General features: G+C 38.1%; 1 protein-coding gene across 1 annotated transcript in view; it reads left to right on the top strand.

Annotated features, from left to right (window-relative positions):
• Window positions 1-23474, top strand: part of DLG2 (discs large homolog 2) — a 1585094-nt gene that overhangs the window by 1277296 nt on the left and 284324 nt on the right. The window contains exon 14 of the mRNA XM_006763751.2: window positions 5783-5885. Within this exon, the coding sequence (XP_006763814.1) occupies window positions 5783-5885 (103 nt within the window). The remainder of the gene's footprint in view (window positions 1-5782; window positions 5886-23474) is intronic.

The following is a 23474-nucleotide window of genomic DNA, read 5'->3' as shown; positions in this document are numbered from 1 at the left end:
TCCAAGCTGTCATAATTGACCTCATAATGATCTCTGCTGAGTTTGATGAGGTATTAAATAATATAAAGATGCTAAAAATAACACTCATAAGGGCTGTCCCAAAATGGGACAGACTATAAAGGAGAGAGTTCCCTGTCACTGGAGGCATGCAAGCAGAGGCAAATTGTCACTTGGTGAGAATGATATGATGGGATGGGGAAGGGAGTGAGGTTGTTTAACCTGGAAAAGAGAAAACTGTCTTCAAATATTAGAAACACTCGAACACTATATAATCTCATTAGCCAATATCACCCCAATAAATTTAATTTTTAGAATATTAGAAAGAGGATCATATGAAAAAGAAATCATAAAAAGAAGATTCTGCAAACTCTCAGAGGATAGGACTAGAAGCAATAGGTGAAAAGTACCAGGAAGATGATTTAGTTTCAACACAAGAACTTTTTTATTGCTGGAGCTGACCCCAAGAGGAATGGATTGCCCTGAAAGATACTTAGTTCTTTATCAGCATGGAGCCAGTGTCAAAAAACTTAGATGACCATTGGCCTGGGATAACATAGTGTGACTATCTTTATCACTCATTCACTTGCCTATTCACTCACCTCTTCACCTACTATATCCCAGGCACTTTGCTAAGGACACAAGTTCTAATGAGACAAGCTCCTACCTTTAGGAGTTCACAAATAAGCACATTCCACTGGTCCTTTCAGTCTGAATCTTTGCAGACTAGGAGAAGTTTTCCAGGTGATGAGAGGGTGAAAAATTATGTTCTAGATAAGGAAAACAGCCTTTGCAAGGATAGAAATGCCTGAATCAGAGAAATATAAAAGTTGAACATGGTGGAGGTGAGGGATAGGGCATATGAATAATGTGGTCATATCACCTTAAAGGTATACATTGGTGGCTGCAGAGGATTACAAAATCTCTCCCCATTTCTGAAATTCTCTCATTATTATATTACTAGAGGCCCAATGCATGAAGATTCGTGCAAAATTGGGCCTTACTTCCCCTGGCTGCCAGCACCGCCTTCACTCCGGCTGGCCAGAGCTGCCTTTCCGCCTTCGCTCTGGCCCAGAACTGCCTTTCTGCCTTCGTTCCAGCCCAGAGCTGCCTTTCCGCCTTCCCACGCTGCCCAGAGGCCTGGAGTAGCTGGGGAGGTGCAGAACGCATGTGTTGTTGTCCTGCTCTGCCCCCAGCCGCTCAGCACCTGTGTATGCAAATTAACCCGCCATCTTTGTTGGGTTAATTTGCATACTCACTCCTGATTGGCTGGTGGGTGTTGCAAAGGTATGGTCAATTTGCATCTTTCTCTTTTATTAGTGTAGATCCTTTCTATAATACTAATAACTATATTTCTAAAGAACATACAGTAATTTATTCAGGGAACCTGGAGCCCCAGGCCAAGGGCACTACTGGCTGAAGTAACAAACATAACGCTCACCTAAAAAAAAAAAAATTTGACTCTGGATATGGTACACCATTCTCCTTCACACCTTATCTGAAAAAAACCTATATCTACTTGAATTAACTAGAAGTCCTAACCTTCCTATCCATTACTAACTTGGTGTGAAAAGGATGTCATAACAAATAGAATTTAATGTTTTCTATGATCCAATGACAGTTGTATACATAAGAAGATGGTAATAGGTGGAATTTTTCTAGCCTTTGTTTCAACCCTACATGTTCTAATCGTTATAAGCTGGACAATAATGTCTAAACCAGGTTGCTTGAGCCCATGGCTGAGCTGACCAGCATGCCACACCCAATTGTGGGCTGTCAGTCTCAGGGAGCTTGAAAGGCAAACTTCAGAATTAGAATCTTGCAGGCATAGACCCTCAGAACTAGACAGGATATTGAAGGAAGAACAACAAGAAATGGTAGTAAGAGTTCAAGAGTTTTAGTTAGACTATTTTAAATTCTTAACTTCTTCCAGCTATTTAACCTTTCACAAAGTTAGTGACTCTCACTGAGCTCAGTTTTCTTATTTATAAAATCAGAAAAGTAATCCCAGGCTTCTGAAGATTAAATAAGATAATAAATAAATATCCCTCTAGATATCAGCATGCCTGATCATCAGTGAATGCTAACAATGACTATCATTATTAATCTCAACAGTATTTAATGGCATCCATTCTCCCAGTTTATGCTTCAAGAAGAGAAAATTCAAATTGAAGTAGAAAAACAGAAATAATAAATATATGAATCTGTGTCACCCTTGGTATTTTGAAATGTCATATCAGTGATGTAAACTGCTTTCAAATGCCTCTGAAATGTTATTTAAGCAAGGATTACTGATAAAAACTCAAGCCACAGGGGGAGACATAAGAAGCAAAGTGACCTTGAAAAGTTTGAAGGACTGAAAGAGAACATGTGTGCTAAACCCTGGAAGAAAATCAACAGGGCCCCGTGCAATGTATGGTTCAGGATGATGGCAGCATCAAAAACTCTACAAATGTGGGGGCCCATGTAGAAACAGGCCTACGATGAACAAGATTTCTACTGGACCAGTGGAAAATAAACACACCACATCATAGGGAACATCTGCTACAGTGGAAAGAATCCTGGGTTGAGCAAGAGAAGCCCTAGCTGCACTACTCTGATATGATTTAAGGCAAATCCCTTCCCCTAATGGGGATCATCTCTAGTGTGTAAGTGCTGGGTGAACAAGTTTCTAAGTCTCTTTCAGTACTGAAATTGGGTGTTCCGAAGGAAAAAAACATATGAACTAACCTGTACACTATATTCCATATTGGTTAATTTCCATTAGATTTTATTTCATCACTGATCATCACAGCTCTTTGAAGAAATACAGTAATAGTAGATACTATTTGCTGAATGCCTTTTTGTGCTAGGTTCTGTGTTAAGGGCTTTACAGATATTATCTCATTTATTTCATGCAATATGTAGATACTGTACCCATTTTACAGGGGAGGAAGCTGAAGTTTGGAGAAGTTAAGTGGCTTTCCCAAGTAACTGGTGAACTCAGGATTCAAACCTAGTACTCCCTGACTCTAAATCTTTTGTTTCTTCTCACTATTTCATGCTCCCTCAGTTCACTGAGAAAATCTTAGGGCATAATTAGAATAAGTGAAAGATGTAGTAATTTGATGCTACAAAAGAAAAGTCCAAGAAATGATGTTTGTTCACCTGGTTCTCACATCAAGCACCAAAATATATTCAGTAGATGAAAGAGTATATGGCTAAAAAAAAACCCCACACACAAAAAAAAACAAAAAAAACCTGTGCTTGTACTAAAAGAAAACATGGGTATTTAGTAAATATATCACAGAGGGGGAAGATATAACACAAAACTTAAAAGCTAAAAAGGAAAAAAAGTGCTAAATATGGCTAAATATTTTAAACTTCTATATGACAAGAAATAACATACAAGTGAGAAGCTAAAATAGTTAAATGCCATAACACAAAATACAAACACCAAACTAGTAAGAATATTTATAGTAGTTATATGAGATAGAGCACTAATATTTTTAATATACAGATAAAATTTTAAAAGAGCAAACTCTCCAAATAAAAAATAAGTAAATTAGCCCAGCCAATGTGACTCTATGGTTGAGCATCAACCTATGAACCAGGAGGTCAATGATGAGAGGAATTGTTGGACAAGAGATTATGTGATCCTTCATGTGTGCATTCAGTTTCCAGTAGACAAAAGCCTGGATAAAATTACTTTTCCTGTCTCTTCCAGCTAAGTCATACTTCTGACCCATCAATGCCTGGAGAATCTCTGAAATGACGATCAGCTACCAAGGAGTTAATCTGAAATTTTATAGTTCAAAGGGACTATAAAGTCAGGAGAGAATTGAGGCTCAGATTGGCGATAGAGCTATTGAGTGGCACAGGCAGGCCACCCCTAGCTCAGCCGGCTTCCCAATTTACTGTGTAATCAATGCTTTCATTAAGGAGTTACCAGAATAGAAAGCCAGGGAAGAGACCATGAAAGTTTTAAAAGTGAATAAGGAGTGCCCAGCTGGCATGCCTCAGTGTTTGAGCATCGACCTATGAACCAGGAGGTCATGGTTCGATTCCTGGTCAGGGCACATACCCAGGTTGTGGGCTCCATCCCTAGTGCGGAGCTTGCAGGAGGCAGCCAATCAATCATTCTCTCTCATCATTGATGTTTCAATCTCTCACTCCCTCTCCTTTCCTCTCTTTAATCAATAAAAATATTTTTTTAATAAGTAAAAGTGAATTAAGGAGACTTTAACAAGGTTACTATGAGATGTCCAGGATGTGGAATTGAGAATGACAGATGTTCCAGGCCTGCTAAGGAAACAGAGTAGCAAACCCCCACCCATCCAGTATCATTGTCAAAGAGGATTCAGGTGAGGCCAAATACGATTCTATATTTTATGGGTAGATAAACTGATCAGCTCTTTCATTCTTTTTCATGGGGGATGGCCATCTTCCCTGTAAATAAAAGGAAGCAGAACTCTGGTATCATCTGCAAAAACCAGCCTCTGTGTAGGTTAGAGAACTGGACTTACTGTGTGCTAGGATAAAGAACTGGACTTACTGTGTGCTAGGTTAGAGAACTGGACTTACTGTGTGCTAGGTTAGAGAACTGGACTTACTGTGTGCTAGGTTAGAGAACTGGACTTACTGTGTGCTAGGTTAGAGAACTGGACTTACTGTGTGCTAGGTTAGAGAACTGGACTTACTGTGTGCTAGGTTAGAGAACTGGACTTACTGTGTGCTAGGTTAGAGAACTGGACTTACTGTGTGCTAGGTTAGAGAACTGGACTTACTGTGTGCTAGGTTAGAGAACTGGACTTACTGTGTGCTAGGTTAGAGAACTGGACTTACTGTGTGCTAGGTTAGAGAACTGGACTTACTGTGTGCTAGGTTAGAGAACTGGACTTACTGTGTGCTCTGGTGAAGCAGAAAGGCTTCCTCGGACTTGTCTTATTCACTTTTGTTCCCCACCCACAGTCCCTCTCCTGGGGCAGACAGAGGGCCCTGTCCTTGACAAGCACTCAGTAATTACATTGTGTTGATTTAGACCGAATTGATTGGAGAAAGATTTTAGGTTTTGCTTCTCATTAAATCTGACTTCAGAATGAATTTTTCCTCTCGGCAGTTCTGTGCTCGTTTGGAGATGCTCTGTTTCTCTTCTGGCACGGGCCCCAAAATGGGAGTTAGCAACAGCAACATAAACTGCAGGCATTCTCTATTTCATTTTGTCAGAAGCCACACTGGAATTGTACATGAGAAATGGGGTGGTCAAATTTATTTTGGAACAAAGCTCAGGCCTATCTAACTGAGCTCAGGATGACAGGAACAGGCTTATGACCAAAGAGGGAGTTTTGGTGGGCAGCCAGTCTGGTGACATTGTGTACAGTGTCCCTAGAACCCTATCTGAATATATTAATCTGTCAGTGCTTGCTTGTCTACGCACATTACATGTGTCTCTCTTTATTACCCTGTTTTCCCTCTAATTTTGAAGGCTTCTATCCACCCCAGAAATCTAGGGAGCTCACAGAGGCATATGAAATACACACCCTGAGAGCCTAGTCGCCGTAGGCATACAAAAGTGTTTCAACCTGGTCAGGCCATAGCACAAACACCACAAGATGAAAGTTCATGTGTCTGCTGTCTAAAATTTCTCAGGAGCATAACACACAAATGCCTCCGTATGACATGAGGGGTTTTGAGGCAGGTGACATAGTCTTAAACGGACTCTCTGTTTTGGGAAACTTTTTCCTTCTGTCGATCAGAATAATATGCCTTATGAAACACCAACATTCTCTGGCTTCCTGTCTTTCAGGTGAATGGCATTGACCTCCGGGGAGCATCCCACGAACAGGCTGCTGCTGCACTGAAGGGGGCTGGACAGACAGTGACGATCATAGCACAATACCAACCTGAAGGTCAGTGAGCACCCAGACGTCTAACGTTCTGATATGTGAGCGCGTGAATGTGGACCCGCGTTTCTGATCGCCCATGTTAACTAGCCACTGCCAACAGGGAAAATCGGTGCTTTATATGCCTAGGACATGAGGCTGTGTTACCCTTCATCTTCCAAGGAAAACTTCAGACAGTTAGAAAGGTCTGTTTGAAATACAAATTCAAATAAATAACAACCAGCATCAGCTTTATTTCATTTATATTCTTACCTTATACATGCTTTTTGGTCAGCAATAAACACTATAAAAACAATTGAAATTTAGGAAGCAAGGGGGAAGAGATTTCATCTACAGAAACAGACCATGATCAGTAGATCATATTCTCTCCTCGTAGCATTAATTCTTTGACACTAACATGGTTTGGGATGCCCTTGATGTGAATTTATTTTTTATTTTCATTTTTACTTTTGCCTTTTCTGCTACACTATCATGTGTTTGGAATGCATCACTATCAAACCTGAGATATGGTGAGATGTCATAAATCCTATTAGCCTCCTGAGCCCTGATGAGTTGTCCTAAATTGGATTAGCTGTACCCTGCCTTTTGGTTTGTTTCAACATCTGTTTCTGTGATCAGAATGAGGAACAACGAGACAACTGGGATGTTTTCTATTGAAGTTGATTTCTTAGCAGACTTGTGGGTAGAATGTTCCTTTGTTCATGAAACATAGTTAAGCGCACCATTGTGGGCTAGACTCTACAAAATATCAGAGGCATCGGCTTCTGTCTTCAAGAAATACGGTTAATTGCTTTTGCTCTACATGGCTAGCAAACAGGAGTATTAAATGGCCAAACAGGAAAACGCAAGATGCCATCTAGGAAGAGCCTTTGTGCCTGTGGGTAAATGGAGCTTCTTTGGCCTCTCAAGTGATTCGTTCATAAAGTCAGTTGGTCTGTTGTTTGGAAGACTGATGTTTCTGTCTTGCCTGTGGCATCTTAGATTTTACCATTCATGGTGGCCAACCACTGTTTACCTGAGAATAGAATAAACATTCTGCCCAGTGTGTTTTGATGCATTGCTTTCACTTTGCCTGGCTTTAGAATTAGACTGTGCAATTGTTATACAAAAATATATATAATTAAATGCATTCTCATATTGCCCTAGCCTGGATGCAGCTAGAGAGGCTGGGGAAGAAGGGATAGATCAGTGAAATAAAGATAAAATTTATATATATATTCTTCTTCTGGGGGAAAAATACTAATGATGATAACACCAAGGGAACATGTTCTTCCTAGACAGTTTTGGGAAGCCTTTCTACTTCTTAAAAAGGAATGTCTTCTAATAGGAATAAATGATTCCAAAAGTATACATTGTAAAACAGAAAATGAAGAAATCTGGGTTAGCACGATCTGATGAACAAATTCTGCTTCATAGAGCATAAAAACTTTTTCATGGGATTCTTTCTTGATAGCTGTGTTCTTTCAGTCTCATAACCTGGCACCTGGCCTAAATAACCCTGGGCTGTTTTCCCATTTTGGAAGAATTTAATCTCAAACAATTCTGTAGACTGATAAGATGGTCAGAACTATAGTTGCACCAATTAGAAGCTCTTGATAGTGAAGACAGCCATTCAAATAACCTTGAACAGAATGATTTCAAGCCTTAAAGGCTACAATAAAGGACAACCAGCTTGTCCTAGTTCTATCAGCATAAATCATCTTTAGCTTCAACTTAGGTTCCTTTAAGCAATATTCTTAACTTAGATACTGTGTTGTACTTTATCAAGATGCCTGTTCAAAGCATGTCTTATCACATAAATCAATTTTTAAAGCGTTTCTAATGAACCCTGCAAATAAACAAGAAGCTTATTTTAAAATGCCAAAGTACAGGTCAGATTCACAGAATGACTTCCTCATTTTAACATTTTAACTGTATTGTCATTTGTTGCAGCTTTAAATTGGTTGGAAATGTAGTTATGCAACATCAAGCAAGTATTTTTCTTTTTTTTCTTTCACAAATTTAAATGTTCAACTAAGCCTATTCTACCTATTATTTGAAATGGAAGACTGATTGCATTGTTGCCAAGGTCCTTTAGGGACATTTAAGTTATACAACAGCTTTAGGAAATAATGAACAATTTTCTTTTAAAATAACAAGTGGAAAGAAGAGTACGTCATGAGATTCCATTAAGAAATTCTCACCACGTCCCCTTCATTTGCACCAGTATTGTGAGGTGTCCATGCTAAGACGCATTTTATTGACATCACTTTTGGTATGGTCAAGAACCACCCTTTCAGTAAGTATGTTTTTCAGTTACATTCAAATGCTTTTACTATGAATATTCTAACTGCCTTGCTCAGTATTACAAAATATACAGAAAATGTGGCCCTTGACCCCATCCCAAGTATTTGTCATTAAGAATTTTTTATCTTGCCCTAACTGGTTTGGTTCAGTGGATAGAGCGTTGGCCTTCGGACTGAAGGGTCCCAGGTTCGATTCCAATCAAGGGCATGTACCTTGGTTGTGGGCACATCCCCAGTAGTGGGTGTGCAGGAGGCAGCTGATTGATGTTCCTCTCTCATCGATATTTCTAACTCTCTATCCCTCTCCCTTCCTCTTTGTAAAAATCAATAAAATATTTTTTAAAAGATTTTTTTTTATCTTATTGAGGAGAAAGAAGTTAAGCACATTTAATAGAGATCGGTTCCTGATGACAGAGGACCAAAATTGTATGATAACGGTACCACTTGTACAAATCATGAAACATCAGAGAATAGATAAACCTGCAGGAGTTAGAACAGTACAAATAGTACCTAATGGAAATAAGAGAATAGATCCAAATCTTGAAGAATGGGTGGGATTTCTATCCAGGAGAGGAGGGAGAAAGAAATCTTGCTAAACTCCACAAGACTGTGAAATCCATTCGTGCAGAGAGAAGACCTATATTTTGTTCACTGATAAATCGGCCTTCAGTATTGTGCTATAATTGGTATTTCTTAAAGAGTTGCTGAACTAATGAATAAAAGTTTACCATTTTTCAGTATTTGAATTTCCACTTGAAGGTAATTAAAGATTGAAGAGATTCATTTTTACAACTTGCATTCTTAATTTTTGCTTCAAAGCAGAAAATAAGTGCTAAACAAGTGGGCATCGCAAGATATAAAACCATTTTCAATTGTGTTTTTCATAGTACTTGGCATATTTTTTGAAATAATTATAAATAATTTATAAATATCGTAAGGTAGCAATAAATGTTTTTCTTGGCAAGTTTCACTCACCCATATCCACTAACATCATCCTTTTTAAATATATATGTTTTTTATTGATTTTAGAAAGAGAGGAAGGCAGAAAGAGGGAGAAAGAGAAACATTGATCAGCTGCCTCCTGCAAGCCCCCTACTGGGGATGGAGCCCACAACCCAGGCATTTTTCCTGATGGGGAATTGAACTGATGACCTCTCGGTGCATGGGATGACACTTGATCAACTCAGCCACACCAGCTTGCTGGGGTGTTATCCTGTATCTACTAGGGTTCAGGAATCTGAAGAAGGGGCTGCGAGTTAATTAACTAAGCCACTAGATATGAAATATAAATTTGGAAGGCATTTTTCGGAGGAGCCAGGGAAGGCATAGCTTTAGTAGCTAAGGTCCCTGAATCTCTGGACCCCTAGTTTTTTATTAACACATTTTGCCCTATAGCAAAGCAGATATACGTATCAAAGGTAAGGTTTGGTAAGCAGTTAAAAGATTATCATGTTTTCAGCTGTCTGGCAGCAGGCAATAATATATGCAGATTTTCAGCCCTGCTGAAAGAGTCCATTCAACCTTTTGAGGACTTCTGCATTTATTATGACCCTGCTGGAATTAGCCTCCAGCACCAGCCAGGGCCAATATCTTCCTTTTTCCTCCTCCACTACTACTGCTGCATAAGACTGCTCCCTGTTCCTACACTTGATTCTGAATTGTCATGTTTCTGAGCCTTTGCTCATGTGGGTTCCTCTACCTGGAATTCCCTTTTCTCCTTTTCCACCAGTAGGACTGCTAGTCATTTTGAGGACCCTCAGATGTCAATTCCACTAAGAAACTCTTTATTCTGCTAAAACAACATGAATTGCTTATTTCTATGAGCTCCCTAGACCTGTATTCAGGTACCTGGTTTACCCATTATCATGATTTGCACATTTCTCTACTCAGGTTAGCTTCTAGAGGGCAAGGACCCTTCTATCACTCATTTTATCACCCATGTTAATTTGCTCAATATGAACTTGACTGTTCTTAATTTAAGAGTTATCAAATGGTTATCCCTTTGTTTTAGAAGTGTAATATTATATCTTCAGTGTGTTGGCCAATATTAATAATAGGTTCTTAAGAAGTAATTAATGAGTAAATATTGAGTGAATGGCCTAGAGTTTTGACATTAGATACAGAAATGTTAAGAATCCAAGGAATGGACAGTTGTTGATGCAATTTGTAGATAGTGCCTTTTTGGTTTTTGTTACAAAATTGCAGAAAGTTTACAGCTGTTGCTCTATAACATAGCACAAAGAATAGGTGATTAAGGCTCTAACATTTTTTAAAGTTCTAAACTCTACTTTAACAGCATTAATAAATAAAAACGGTAATGATTACAACCTAATTGTACACTTGACACAGCCTCTGTATCAGAATGGGGCCAATTTTTATATCACTGTTACCTTCTTACTAGTATAATAATAATACCTATATTTAGTGTGAGACTATTGACTGGAGTTGAAATCATAAACCACCAGATATTCACTAAGAGCCAAGTAAATGATAGAAATTGTTGGATAAAGCACAAAATGAAGACAATTAATGGCCAAGCTATTCCTATGAAAGTCACCAATATCCACTTGCCTTTAATCTGTCTACTCAGGGCATTGTTGGGAACACTTCAAGGGCTTCAGACGTGCTTGCAAGTAAAAAAGAGGAAGTTGATGGTGGTTCCCATCAGCCAGCAGGTATTTGAATAGACAGTGGAGGGACCTGTTTTCCTTCACATCTTATTCTTTAACAGAATACTACTTGAGTTCCTAAAAGAAAAGCCCAAAGGACAGAGTTGTTTATTGCCTGGAGGCTTATACGTGTGGTATGGTTGATGGTGTTGTGATAGAATGGCCATGTGGTTCATATATAATTCATTCATTCAATAGACTGAACACTTTATTATGCATCAGTCAATGTTCTAGGGTAATGCTAAGCAGTGACTCAATATAAATAAATATAACACTTGTCAGATAGTGATAAGTAGTATAAATAAATATGAATCAGGGTAAAGATTATAGTGACAGAGAAATATATGTTGGGCAGGGAAGGCCTTGCGAATAAGATGCTATTTCAGCAGAGACTTAAAAGAAGTGAGGGAGTAAACCTTGGAGGAGGAAATTAATTATTCTAGAGTCTTGGTCTACCAAGAGTAGTCCATGAACTAGCAGCATAAACATCAACCGAGAGCTTGTTAGAACTGCACAATCTCAAGCCCCCATTCAGGCCCACTAAGTCAGAATCTGCATTTTTGTCAAGACCTGCAGGTTATCTGTACATCCATTAAAGTTTGAACACTGCTCTAGAACACTGAGGGACACTGTAAGAACTGTCACTTGTCACTATTGAATTGGACTCTACCTGGCATATGGGGCAAAGTTATATGAGACTGCATCACCACGTTCAATACCTGGCATGTATTACTCAATGATTAGTCATGCTTCGTGGTTTTATTAGGGATATGTTGGGCTGCAAGCGGTCTAAGTTAATGTGTCATCCACCTCTACTTTGTCTACCCCAGTGGTTGGCAAACTCATTAGTCAACAGAGCCAAATATCAACGGTACAATGATTGAAATTTCTTTTGAGAACCAAATTTTTTAAACTTAAACTATGTAGGTAGGTACATTGTTATTTACTTAATTAGGGTACTCCTAAGGCGTAGGAAGAGCCACACTCAAGGGGCCAAAGAGCCACAGTTTGCTGACCATAGGTTACCCCATCCTCTAAATACAGATTTTCAAGCAAATTCATAAACTTCATTCAAATTACTGTTAATGAGGCAATGAACCTATTCATAAGGTTTCATTCTCTTTAAGTCTGGTCTCTCCTGCAGGTGAGTAAAGAAGCATTCTGTTGGGAAGCAGTCAGATTGAACCCCACCCTGATGGATAGCTCTATGAGCTGAAAGTCATTGAGGCATCATTATAAAATTTCTTTGAGTAATTCACTATATTTGAGATCAGAAGGTCATTAAATAACCTTTCCTTTTAAAGTATGAAACTAATTCAGAAAGATACGTAGGTATTCTTTCAGCATGACATGAAACTCTGATCTTATTCAGGGTAACCACTCTGAAAGTCACCAAGCTTAAACCAAAATTGGAGCCTGTGGTATATTTTTCTACAAGGTCAAAGATATGGCGAGAGCTTGAAATGAATATCTGGTTTACTCTCTGAAGAATATGGATGCCTTCAATACCTGGAGTTTCTTAGAAATGAAAGCATATACAACATCCAAAAAGCTTACTTAAAATGCATGCTATATTTCTTTCTTTAAATTGATGTCTACATAAGTTTATGCATATGAATGAGCAGCTGTGGCATGTTGAAATGTTTCTTGGTACAAATAACTGCATCTTAAATGCCCAGGCAAGATTCATAAAATCTAGCTGTGGGTCTTGGTTAGAAATTGCATCAGCATCCTCAGGGAACATTTAAAATGAGCTTTGGGATGGAAAGTACTGTGCAAGACTGAACTGGGGAGAGAAGATCAGAATTCTAGTGCCAACTCTAACTCAAGCTGTGTGACCTTGTGGTATTATTCATCTTTATGAGCCTCAGTGATCTCACTGATAAAAAAAAAAAACAGTTTGGGCTGATAAGACATTATCAGAATACCCCTCCAGTTATTAAATTCTAGATTAAAAACATGACCCCTAATCTCAGGTAGTTTAGAAGCATAAATTCCATTACTTGAAAGCTTTGTCGTTAACATTACATCTTTTTGCATTTTTTTGGATTCTTTAAGAAGAAATAACCACACAATCTAGTTAATTTGATGCATTTTGTTGTGGCTTTAATAGGATCATTGAGAAACAGAAATTAAGAGTTGGAAGAATCCTAAAAGATCAACTTATCCAGCTTCCTCATTTCACAGATATGGGGAGCTGAAGCTCAGTCAGCATTCAGATGAGAAAACAGTTCACTATCTTAAAAGTTGTCATAACTACTAAAGCTGAGGCTAGCTGAACAGCTAGTAAATTCCTTAATTCTTTTAACACACTATAGAAGCTCAGATGCAGGTGGCTTAAATAGCCCAAGGAATCTAACTCAATAAGATTATTATGATCAAATGGACATAAAGGGATTAAAAAATTCTCATGGAGTCTCAGGGCTTTCTCTTGTATACAACTCCACTTTCATTTCTAACTTGTTACTGTTAATAATTGCTGTTATGCATGTATCACAGTTGAATGATGTGTAAAAGAAAGCTTTAAAAATATAAGCAATTATTGTTCATTTTACAAATAACAAACAATCTTACAATACTGGTAATTCGATATATAATCAAGTATATTATGATTTTCCAATTCTAACTTCTTCCTGCAGCCCCTTCATCCATCCATCCCTCCATCAGTCCATTGATTCACCTGTCTGCTCATCCATTCATCTATCTAACATCAATCATTTCATCTTTAGTGATAGTCTGTATTGCCATATGTCAGATTTCTACAATAGATTACATTAAATCTGGTTTAATTAATCTAGTTGGCATACTCTAATTTTTACCAAAATATTAGGAAGGAAACTAAACTAAATTTTTATATGACTCTAGAATTTTTATTACATGTCTTTCTTCACAGCTCTCTCACACACATATATTCCACTAACAGCTACTGCCTCTTCCTGCAACTAAAAATCTCCATTAATATCCACTCATTCAAAGTATCCTTTGTTTTAGCCTTTTCCTTATTGTTTCTGTTTCCTCTCCAACCTCCATCTTGCACATAGCACCACAGAATATGACGGGAAAGATTATTTCTATATCCTGTAAGTAGAGTCTACAGATTCAAAGGAGGTTCGCTCCAGATACTTTATCCCTCTCTCCATGCTCACACCCCAGTTTGGGCCCAGAGAAAGAAATGTAATGGACCAACAGAAGTATCAATTCCTGACTCTCAGAAAATTCTCTTGACCTCATAAACTATTCTGGGAATATAACATCTCAAACTCATATCAAAGGAGCTAAAAATATTTACAGTTGATTCTAGATTATGCCTCCTCCCCATTTCATCTATGTCCCCATCCCCATATCAATTCTCATTCCATAATTAAACACATTAATCTTTGAGTGTCTCATCCTGTAATTTTATATTAGTTGGCATCTCCTGACATAAAGCACTCACTTGTTAACACAGAGGTTAAATAAATCCTTTGCTAAACACATTTGACAACCAAAAAGATCACTTAGATCTTTACTTATCTTTAGTAACAACCAGATCAAATACATGGAAACAAAGGGTTTAAATCCTATTCTTGACTATATAAGTATTACAAGATGAACATAGTTCCTCATTAGAAAACCCTTCCACTTGATATGGCATTTCAGGATGTTAGAGAACTGTAAACGTATATTCTGCAGAGACTAACAGAAAGGGAATATAAACCTAGACAGATTTAAAGTACCTTCTAGCTTACCTCCATAGTCTGGGTTCCCAGTCTACTAGTAGTTTAGCCCCACATTGTTTGAACATAACCCCTATTTAAGCCAATCCTTGGATTTAATAATGAATAATGAGGCATCTTTCTTTTCCTTTCCCTGACTCTGCAGCCGATGCTTTATTGACCACATGAAAACCACATCACTTTTCTGAACATTGATTCCCTTGTTTGTTAACAAAGATGGTTAGAGAAATTATTGTTCAGGCTCTTTCCAGCTGATGTTCTATGAAATTTAGTTTACTGTGTTTCCTAATTAACACTTTTCATCAAAGTACAATAGTTACAAACAGATAATTTCTAAATGTTCTCTTTTTATTCCACACATTTTAAAACATGGAAATTCTGCTTTCACCCACTTATGGAAATTGCTCTCTTTGTGTTCAGTAGGATTTGAATCCTCCGATAATGGTTTTAAGTTTAATTCAATTAGAAGCACTTATTGCTTGTTGGGGCTTTCAAGATAAACAACTTACTGTGAATGGCCTCTTTGTTTATAGAACCATGGTAGTCTGAATATTATCAACCTAATAAATTATTAAATTATAAATTATAACTACTAAGCTTGTAAATGGACTTACTAAGGCTGAAAAGATGAAATATGAAAAAAAAATAATTTCAGGACATCAAGGCTGCAGAAAGTTGGAATAGTGACCATATCTTGAATTCTCAGAATCAAAATAATAGCTACTTTAAAATGGAAAAGCCAAGCATAGAAAGTATATGCATCTTCAATGTGTTTTATAAATCCCTAATCCAAATAGGATTCCTAGTAGACTCAATGACAGTCTATAAAAGGCAAAGATGTCCAAACTGCACTTTGGTTCAAGATAATCTATTCTAGTTTCCTTCTCAATTTCCTCATTTTCATGTTCCCACTACTAAGGGTAATTGTTTTCTTAACAAAGAGTTGCTGACCTATTACAAAAATTAAATAATGACAGAACAAACATTCACTCAGTCTTCACTCACCTAATGTTTACTTAATGCTTCTGATGAGTGATACATTGCCCTGGACATTAGAGACAGAATGATGAACAAAATAGATGTGGCCCTTTCCCTAGTGTACCTGTACTTACCCAAGGAAAATCACACTAGTGAATTATAGTAGCTAAGGTTCCTCTAGAAAAAGGAAAGAATTTGGATTTAGATTCTTAGAATTTAGAAACTCAAGTATATTCTTACAGTGTATTAAACCAGGCCAGACCAAAACAGACAAAAAACTCTGACCTAGATGGAGGGTCAAGAGGGCAAAAGAAAAAAAGGCGGTGAGGGAGACATATGTACTACTATTTGTAATACTTTATACAATAAAATAACATTTTAAAAAAAGAAGGCGTTCCAAGGAAGCAAGACTGTTCATCTGAAGCGTGAGTAGGCATTAACTTATCAAAGCAGAGGAAGGAGTTTTAAGGAACAGGAGGGAAAGGTATGTTTAGTCACCTGTGAAGGGCAGAGGATGGTGCTAAGGAAGGAATGACAGCAAACCAGAGAAAGTGGAAGAAACACCATGTATAAGATGGTGAAAGAGGGTGGCAGAGGCAGATCATGCAGAGCTGTGTTGAGTATTTGGTTCTTTCTCCTGAAAGCAAATAGTGTTGAAAGGCTTGCAGAATCGGATTTGCTTTTCAAAAAGATTGACATGGCTGCTGAATGGAAAATAGGTCTGAGAGCTCTGAAGGGACTTGGGAAGCACCAGGTGAAAGACACTCATCAAGGTGAGAGGAGGTGGTGGTTGGATCAGAGTAGTAGCAGAATAGGTAGAGAGAAGTAGACAGACTCAGGGGGAAAGTAGGTGAGAAAACCAATAAACATATATATTGGCTTATACAAATATATAAATTCTTCCATTCCATAAAAATGTGGCCAACTATGATTAACAATTTACAAGATAATAACTTAGTCAGAGAAACGCATGTTATATTTATTTTTACATATTCAGTCCCTAGCACAGTGCCTCATTCAAAATAGGCATTTAATAAATGTAGACAATAAAAAATGAATGTAAGATTCTAATGAATAAATATATCTATTTTATAGGAAATCTCTTTTTAGTTTTTTAAAAAATTTTAGCTAAAGCTGAACAAAAGAAAGATGGAAATAGAAAGAGGGATGATTGCAAGAAAGAGAATAATTAAAACTAGCCTGTAAGGAACACTCGCTCGAGCCTGATGACATTCTAAAATCTCTGCATATGTTAACTCATTTAAACTTCTCAAAAACCTAGAACACAGGTTCTGTTGCTTTGCTCACTTGCTCATTTACAAATGAGGAAACTGAGACTCAGCATTAGTGGTTTTCCCAAGGTTAGACAACTAGCCAGTAGAGTACAACCAGGATTTGATCTTAGGCAGAAAGATTCCAGAGCCAACCATTGCACTAGACTGCTTCTCATAGGAAAAGGGAAAAGGAGCCAGATTTGTGTGGCTCTAAAAACGTTGGAGAGAAAAATGGGAAGGAATAAAGGGTATGGGGAATCCAAAGAAAGGAAGATGCCATGTACTCAGGGGGAGAAAAAAAGGGAAGTACAGAGGGATCGAAAATGAGTCTAATGGGGGAAACAGACATAGGAATGTTCACGCTAGGCAGGGCCAGTGTGGGGGGCAGGATCGGGGAATCCAGTAATCCCATGTGATTGAGAATGGAGGCAAGCTGTACTGGTTTGGAGTAGAACCTGGGCTGGGGAACAGATCCAGTCTAGGAAAGTGCGCTCTCCTTTCTTTTTGTTGTTATTCTTTTTGTTCTTTTCAGGACATAGGAGTCTTGGGCCTGCAGTTCAGCTCTGGGAATAGTTATGATTCCCAAAATGGTATAAAGGCAGGCAGAGAACGCATCCTTTACTATCTGTGAGGCCTTAAGTGAGCGAGGGACAACCTCTCTGAGCCTGAGATTCTTCACGTATAGCAAAGGGATGATTATATTTACCTTCAAAAGTTGCCAGAAGAACGGAGACAATGGATGTAGAATCTGGAATGTAGGGGGCCATCCATAAATGACACCTAGTATCAGCCCTCAACAACAAGCTTGCTTGAGTGAACACTGTGCTCCTCTCTGCCCATCAAGATACTTTGCACTGTACTTAGAACTATCGCTGAGAGGGTCAAAGAGCCTCACAGAGTTTGGGAAGCTTGGTGGTTAAGAGCTCCTACTGTGAAATCAGATAGATATGGTTCGAATTCCAGCTCCACCGTTAACAGCTGTGTGACCTTGGACAAATGGCCACTAGGAATATCATTCTTTTCCTATAAAATAGGGGCATTTACACCCATGTCACTGGACAATCTTGAGGGTTAAATGAATCAATTCATGTAAAATGCCAAGCACAGTTCCTGCCAAATAGCACATCTTCAATAAGTGGTAACTATCATTACCATGGGAATTATAAGAAAGACCAGAAAGCCAAGCAGACCCAAAGGGGGAAAGAACCTTGAAAATGCCCTTGGAAGACTGTGGATTCAGGGTTTTGAGGGATTTTTTTCAGGTAACACAGATGAAATAATTCCTTCTGTGGGAGTGTCAAGTAACCTGCTCTCTGAACACTGCTAGGGTCCAGTAAAGGAAATGCAAGGGTAGGGGGTAGGGAGTATGAAAGGAGGCAGCTTGGGTCCTGACCTCAATCCCACTCCAACCAGAGCAGGCTTTATTGCTTTTCATATTTGGTCTTGGCTACATAAAACAATGATTCTACCACCAAAAAACAGTGTTAAGCTATTTTAGCAGAAGGCAGGAAGACCTATTCAAATTAAGGTCTGTGTATATGGTTAGGATCTAAAAAAAACCCTGTAGCCTGGCTGGTGTGGCTCAGTGGTTGAGCACTGACCTTTGAACCAGAAGGTCACGGTTTTATTCCTGGTCATGGCACATGCCTAGATTGTGGGCTCTATCCACATTGTGGGTTGTGCAAGAGGCAGCTGATCAATGATTCTGTCTCATCATTGATGTTTCTATCTCTCTCTCCATCTTCCTCTCTGAAATCAGTAAAGAACATTTTTTTAATAAAAAATTTAAAAAGCTGTAAGCTCAGTTAATTTTCCATAAGAATGTAAACTCCATGAGAGCAAATTCTGTCTGTTTTGATCATGGCTGTGTCCTTAAGGCCTAGAACAGTACCTGGCACACAGTAGGTGTTCAATAAATATTTATAGAATGAATGACTGTGTTAAATAAATGTTCATGCCTTGAAGTTTTTCTTGAACTGTAGGGGAGCAAATACATCCCCACTGAAATGCCTATGAGGAGGCATGTTAGTTAACTAGAAATCCCAAACATTGATTTTGGTTGCTAAAAAAATATTCATTCTAGCCGAAACCGGTTTGGCTCAGTGGATAGAGTGTCGGCCTGCGGACTGAAAGGTCCCAGGTTCGATTCTGGTCAAGGGCATGTACCTGGGTTGCGGGCACATCCCCAGTGGGGGATGTGCAGGAAGCGACTGATCGGTGGTTCTCTTTCATCGATGTTTCTGACTCTCTATCTCTCTCCCTTCCTCTCTGTAAAAAATCAATAAAATATATTTTTAAAAAAATATTCATTCTATGGGAGTAGATCATGCCACCCAAAGATAGATTCTGGCATCGCTGCTGATACTTTCAGTTTTATTTTCATTCTCTAGTGTGTGAGAGAAAAAGAAAATAAGCAAACAAGTAGACTTTTTTACCCCAATGAACTTAATAGTGGCTTTGTGCATTTTATAGTCTTGGAAAAATTAAATGAAATATAAAATAGTAAATTGCACAAGTTTAATACTTTGCTGTTTCTCATCAGATCTACAGAATAACTGAGATAACTAGACAGGTATAAAAGTTTATCATCATTCTAATTCATAGAAAAGAAAGTGAAGCTTAGTGAAGTTAAGCGATTTTCCCAGGGTCATGGTACTAGTAAATGCTGTGAGCTGAACTTGTGCCCAGACCCTCTGATTCTATGTCTTGTGCTTCATACATTTTAACTTCATTTTTAATCCTATATAATAAAGAGCGAATATGCAAATGGTTGTATGCTCTTGCGCCCTCGTGCTGGGGCCAGGGGACCTGAGGCTGGGGCTGGGGGACCTGAGGCCGGGCCAGGGAACTTAGGCCATGTCCCCCACCCTGGCGCTGGGGCCGGGGGACCTGAAAATGGGCCAGGGGACCTGAGACCGTACCCCCTGCCCTGCGGGGCTTGACGGGGGTGGGGATGGCCAAGTCTGGGTCTCGTGTGATTTCAACTTGCACACGGGTGGGCGGGGACTTGACTTTGGGTCCTGTGGCATGCCCCAAACTCTGACAGGAGGGAGATTTTCGTATACATTTTACTAATTTTCTTTCATCTCTGACAGTTCTATTATAGAGAAAGGGCAAATAGCAATATTAAAATATTCCCTCTAATTAATTCCCTTTTAATGTGCATGAATTTCGTGCACCAGGCCACTAGTAGTAATATAATTACATGGGTCAAAAAATCAAAATTTTAGAAGTTATACACTGAGAAGTCTCATTTCCAAAATTGTCTCCATTGACCTCATTTCCCCTTGCCCTGATGGGCAGGAATTTAATTAATGAGCAATTTATTTAAATAAAAACTGAAGCTAAGACCATAGAGGAATATAGGTAAATCTTATTTTCAGTGTTTTAAAGGAGAAAAATGCTAAATAGGAGGATACTTAATAGCCTGGAGAGTTAAGGAATAAAAAAATTGTATTTCTTAGTTGGGTTACCATTTACGTCAGTTCTTCATACTATAAGACATTTCCCAAGTCAGAAATAATTTTATAAATATTAATTTTCTTTCAATATGACTGTAGAATACCCAATTGCTGTGTAAATTGCCAAGGGATCACAAGTTCCAAAAGAAACCTTCATGCAATTGCTCTTCGTAACTGAAATGCTTTCTTCCTAGAAAAATTTGGGACACTTAACATCCTCTAAAGAGGTCACTGGAATCTAAAGGGATCTGAAATCAAGGTTAAAGTCTCCACATTTCCTTGGAAACATACGCAAGACTTACCTAGTTTCATACAATAGAATCTTCATGTAAAATATTTAACAATCTTTCTTTGTGTGAATTGAATACATAAATTCCTCTTTGTTTACGGTCAATCAGAAGATTCTTTATAAATGATTGATATATTAGTACTGTAGATAATCATACTCTATATTACCCAAATTTTTAATACTTTTATTTTCTTTTAAATATTTGGATTTCTTGAAAATAGTTATCACTCATTGCGGGAGATTTTTCCAGGAAGCAAAGCAGGAATGTTGAGTTTTAGTGATAATTTCCAGCTGGTAAGATTTAGCAATGGGCAACAAAAATACAAAGGACATTTTAAAAGAAACACAATTACCTATAAAATTGCAGACAAATAATTGCTTTGGCAACTATTAGTAAGAAATAATGAAAATAGAATGTCTTCCTAATCATCATCAAAACCCAAAGAAATGAAGATGGGAAGATTATTGAGGCAGTGAATGGTGAGGCAGGGAACACATGCGGAGAAAACTACTAAAGAAAAATAAAATGTTTTCAATTTGGATAGTTCTATTTACAGTTAGGAACACATTTTTCCCTTCTAGTAAATTCAAGAGAAAACATTTTCAATAGTCTTCTGATAAATGAAAATTGAATCTTCTTATTGGAAGCCAAGAAAGTGTATTTTCTTATTGATCATTTATTTGATCATTCTGTGATTGTTGATGGTATAGAAATTTTAAGTATGCAATATTTTAGTTTTTTTGTCTGAGCTGTCAAATTTCTCTCACACTGTGTTTTCTCATTGCAGTTCCATATCTTTGTCTTTCCTAATTATAAGCCAAAAAAAATAAAACTTTACAGAGAACCTGAGACTACAGAATAAGTTATAAAGAAACTACAAATATAATATCTGAATATAAAATATAAACTACTTTATTTTATAAGATGAGAGTTGGTCTTTAGAATAATATTTAAATGCACCTATCGAGTATTGTATGCCAGGCATAGTCTTCTTAGGTACTTTTCATCTAAATGCTTATATCTAAATGTATGTCTCCTCTCACGTCCCCAGTTATACCTCTCCTTGAGCTTTATATTCTAACTAGAGGCCTGATGCATGAAATTTGTGCAAAGGGCTCAGCCCCTCGCTGCCATGACAGCTGCCTCTGCCTTGGACCCCACCTGCCACGGCTTCATTTGGAAGGTTGTCTAGAAGACATCCAGAAGGACGTCTGGTCTAATTAGCAAATTAGGCTTTTATTATTTTAGGTAACAATAGATAGCTTATCATTTGCCCAACAGGCCTTGATGTTTTGTCTCTGTGACTTATCAATTATTTCTCTGTCTGCCCAGAATAACCTTCTTTCCTTGTCTACTTGACAAACTTTTCTTTCAAAAAACAAGCTAGAAATCATCTCCTGCAGGAAGCCTTCCTGGCTTCACCACTCCATCCCCAGAATAACACTGCTTCCTCTGTGCTACCTCGGCATCTTGTATGTTGCATTTCTCCCTTCATCTTGCAATTTACATAAACAAATGTCCAATCTCTCTGCAGACTATAAACCTCATGGGGGAAGGAAGTGACTATAGTAGATAGTCAATGAGTATGTGTATTTTTAATAGTTAATTGATTTTTAGAAAGAAAGGACCGGGGAGAGAGAGAGAGAAGTATCATTTGGTTGCCTCCTGCATGCACCTTAACAGGGATTGAACCCGCCACCAGGGCATATGCCCTGACCAGGCAGCTTTTCAAAGTACAGGACAACACTCAACCAACGGAACAACACTGGTCAGGACTAGATAGTCAATGAATGTTTGTTGAATGACTCAGTCAAGGAAGATTTGAGTGCTGGTGTTTTTTTTTAATCTGTGCACCTTGAAAATGGGTTGGACCATTGGAAAAGCTGATGGTGGCTCTAAAGACAATAGTAAAAATAAATGGCAAACAGTTGGGTGGAGGCAAAAAAAGAGTTTCTGGTTTATTCCACCAGGAATTGTGCATACATTAAGGAATGAACTAAGTTCAACGACTCAAGCAATCACAAATACTATATACATGGAGAGAGTAGGTAACAACTAATAATTATTATCATTAGGCTCGGTATGTCTAAGTATTTCTATATGTTATGCCATTTAACCCTCACAAGCCCTATAACATTGTTATCCCCATTTTGCACATGAAGGTATGAAACGTTGGAGAAGTTACACAATTAAGTGGCAGGAGCAAAATTCCAAATGGTCACTCTGACTCAGGTGCCCATTTGCAACATCACATCTCCAAGTGGGGCCAATAGTCAATCAACAGTTCATCTCCACTACCACCCTCCATGTCCTCACCTATTCTCCACGTCACACTAGTGTAGGCCAATTTGAGAGCATTTTCTTCGCAAAGCCTCATTAAACGTGTTACATGCATAGTCTTAGAATCTGCAGAGCTTAGTTGTACTGCTAAGCCCTGGAGCTTTAGAACTCTCCTTTGCTCTAAGAGAGCACTTTAAAAAAAAAAATCTGGCAAGATGTTGCTTAATAAAATGCACAGCAAGTGTCCAAGCAATTGAAGGAAGAGGGTAGTGATTAGGGTTTAAAAAAGAAAGCAGATTACCACTGAAGTGAGGATTTTTGCATGTCATTTGGTTTAAATGGAAATGTGATTAGAGAGAGAAAAAAGACATCTGAAAAGGTCATTTGAAAAAATAGTAGTGATTTTGAATTTCAACTAAATGGATAAAATCTGGGGCATCACAAATGGAAATACTTTCTAAAACTCTGCACTAAAGCATTTCATGTAAAAAATGAAAGTGCCGTGGGGAACTGTATGTAACCTCTAAGGCTCAACATGGTTGATAATTAATGATCTACTTGAATAAAATAACATAAATGTGTGTAAAATGTGTTGCCAAGATGAACAGCTGAACTTTAGGCAGTGGCAAAATAGACTTATAC

The sequence above is a fragment of the Myotis davidii genome, unplaced genomic scaffold (assembly GCF_000327345.1).
Source record: "Myotis davidii unplaced genomic scaffold, ASM32734v1 scaffold499, whole genome shotgun sequence".
NCBI lineage: Eukaryota > Metazoa > Chordata > Mammalia > Chiroptera > Vespertilionidae > Myotis > Myotis davidii.
The sequence above is the reverse complement of the archived record's forward strand: the minus strand, read 5'-3'. Positions and strand labels throughout refer to the sequence as shown.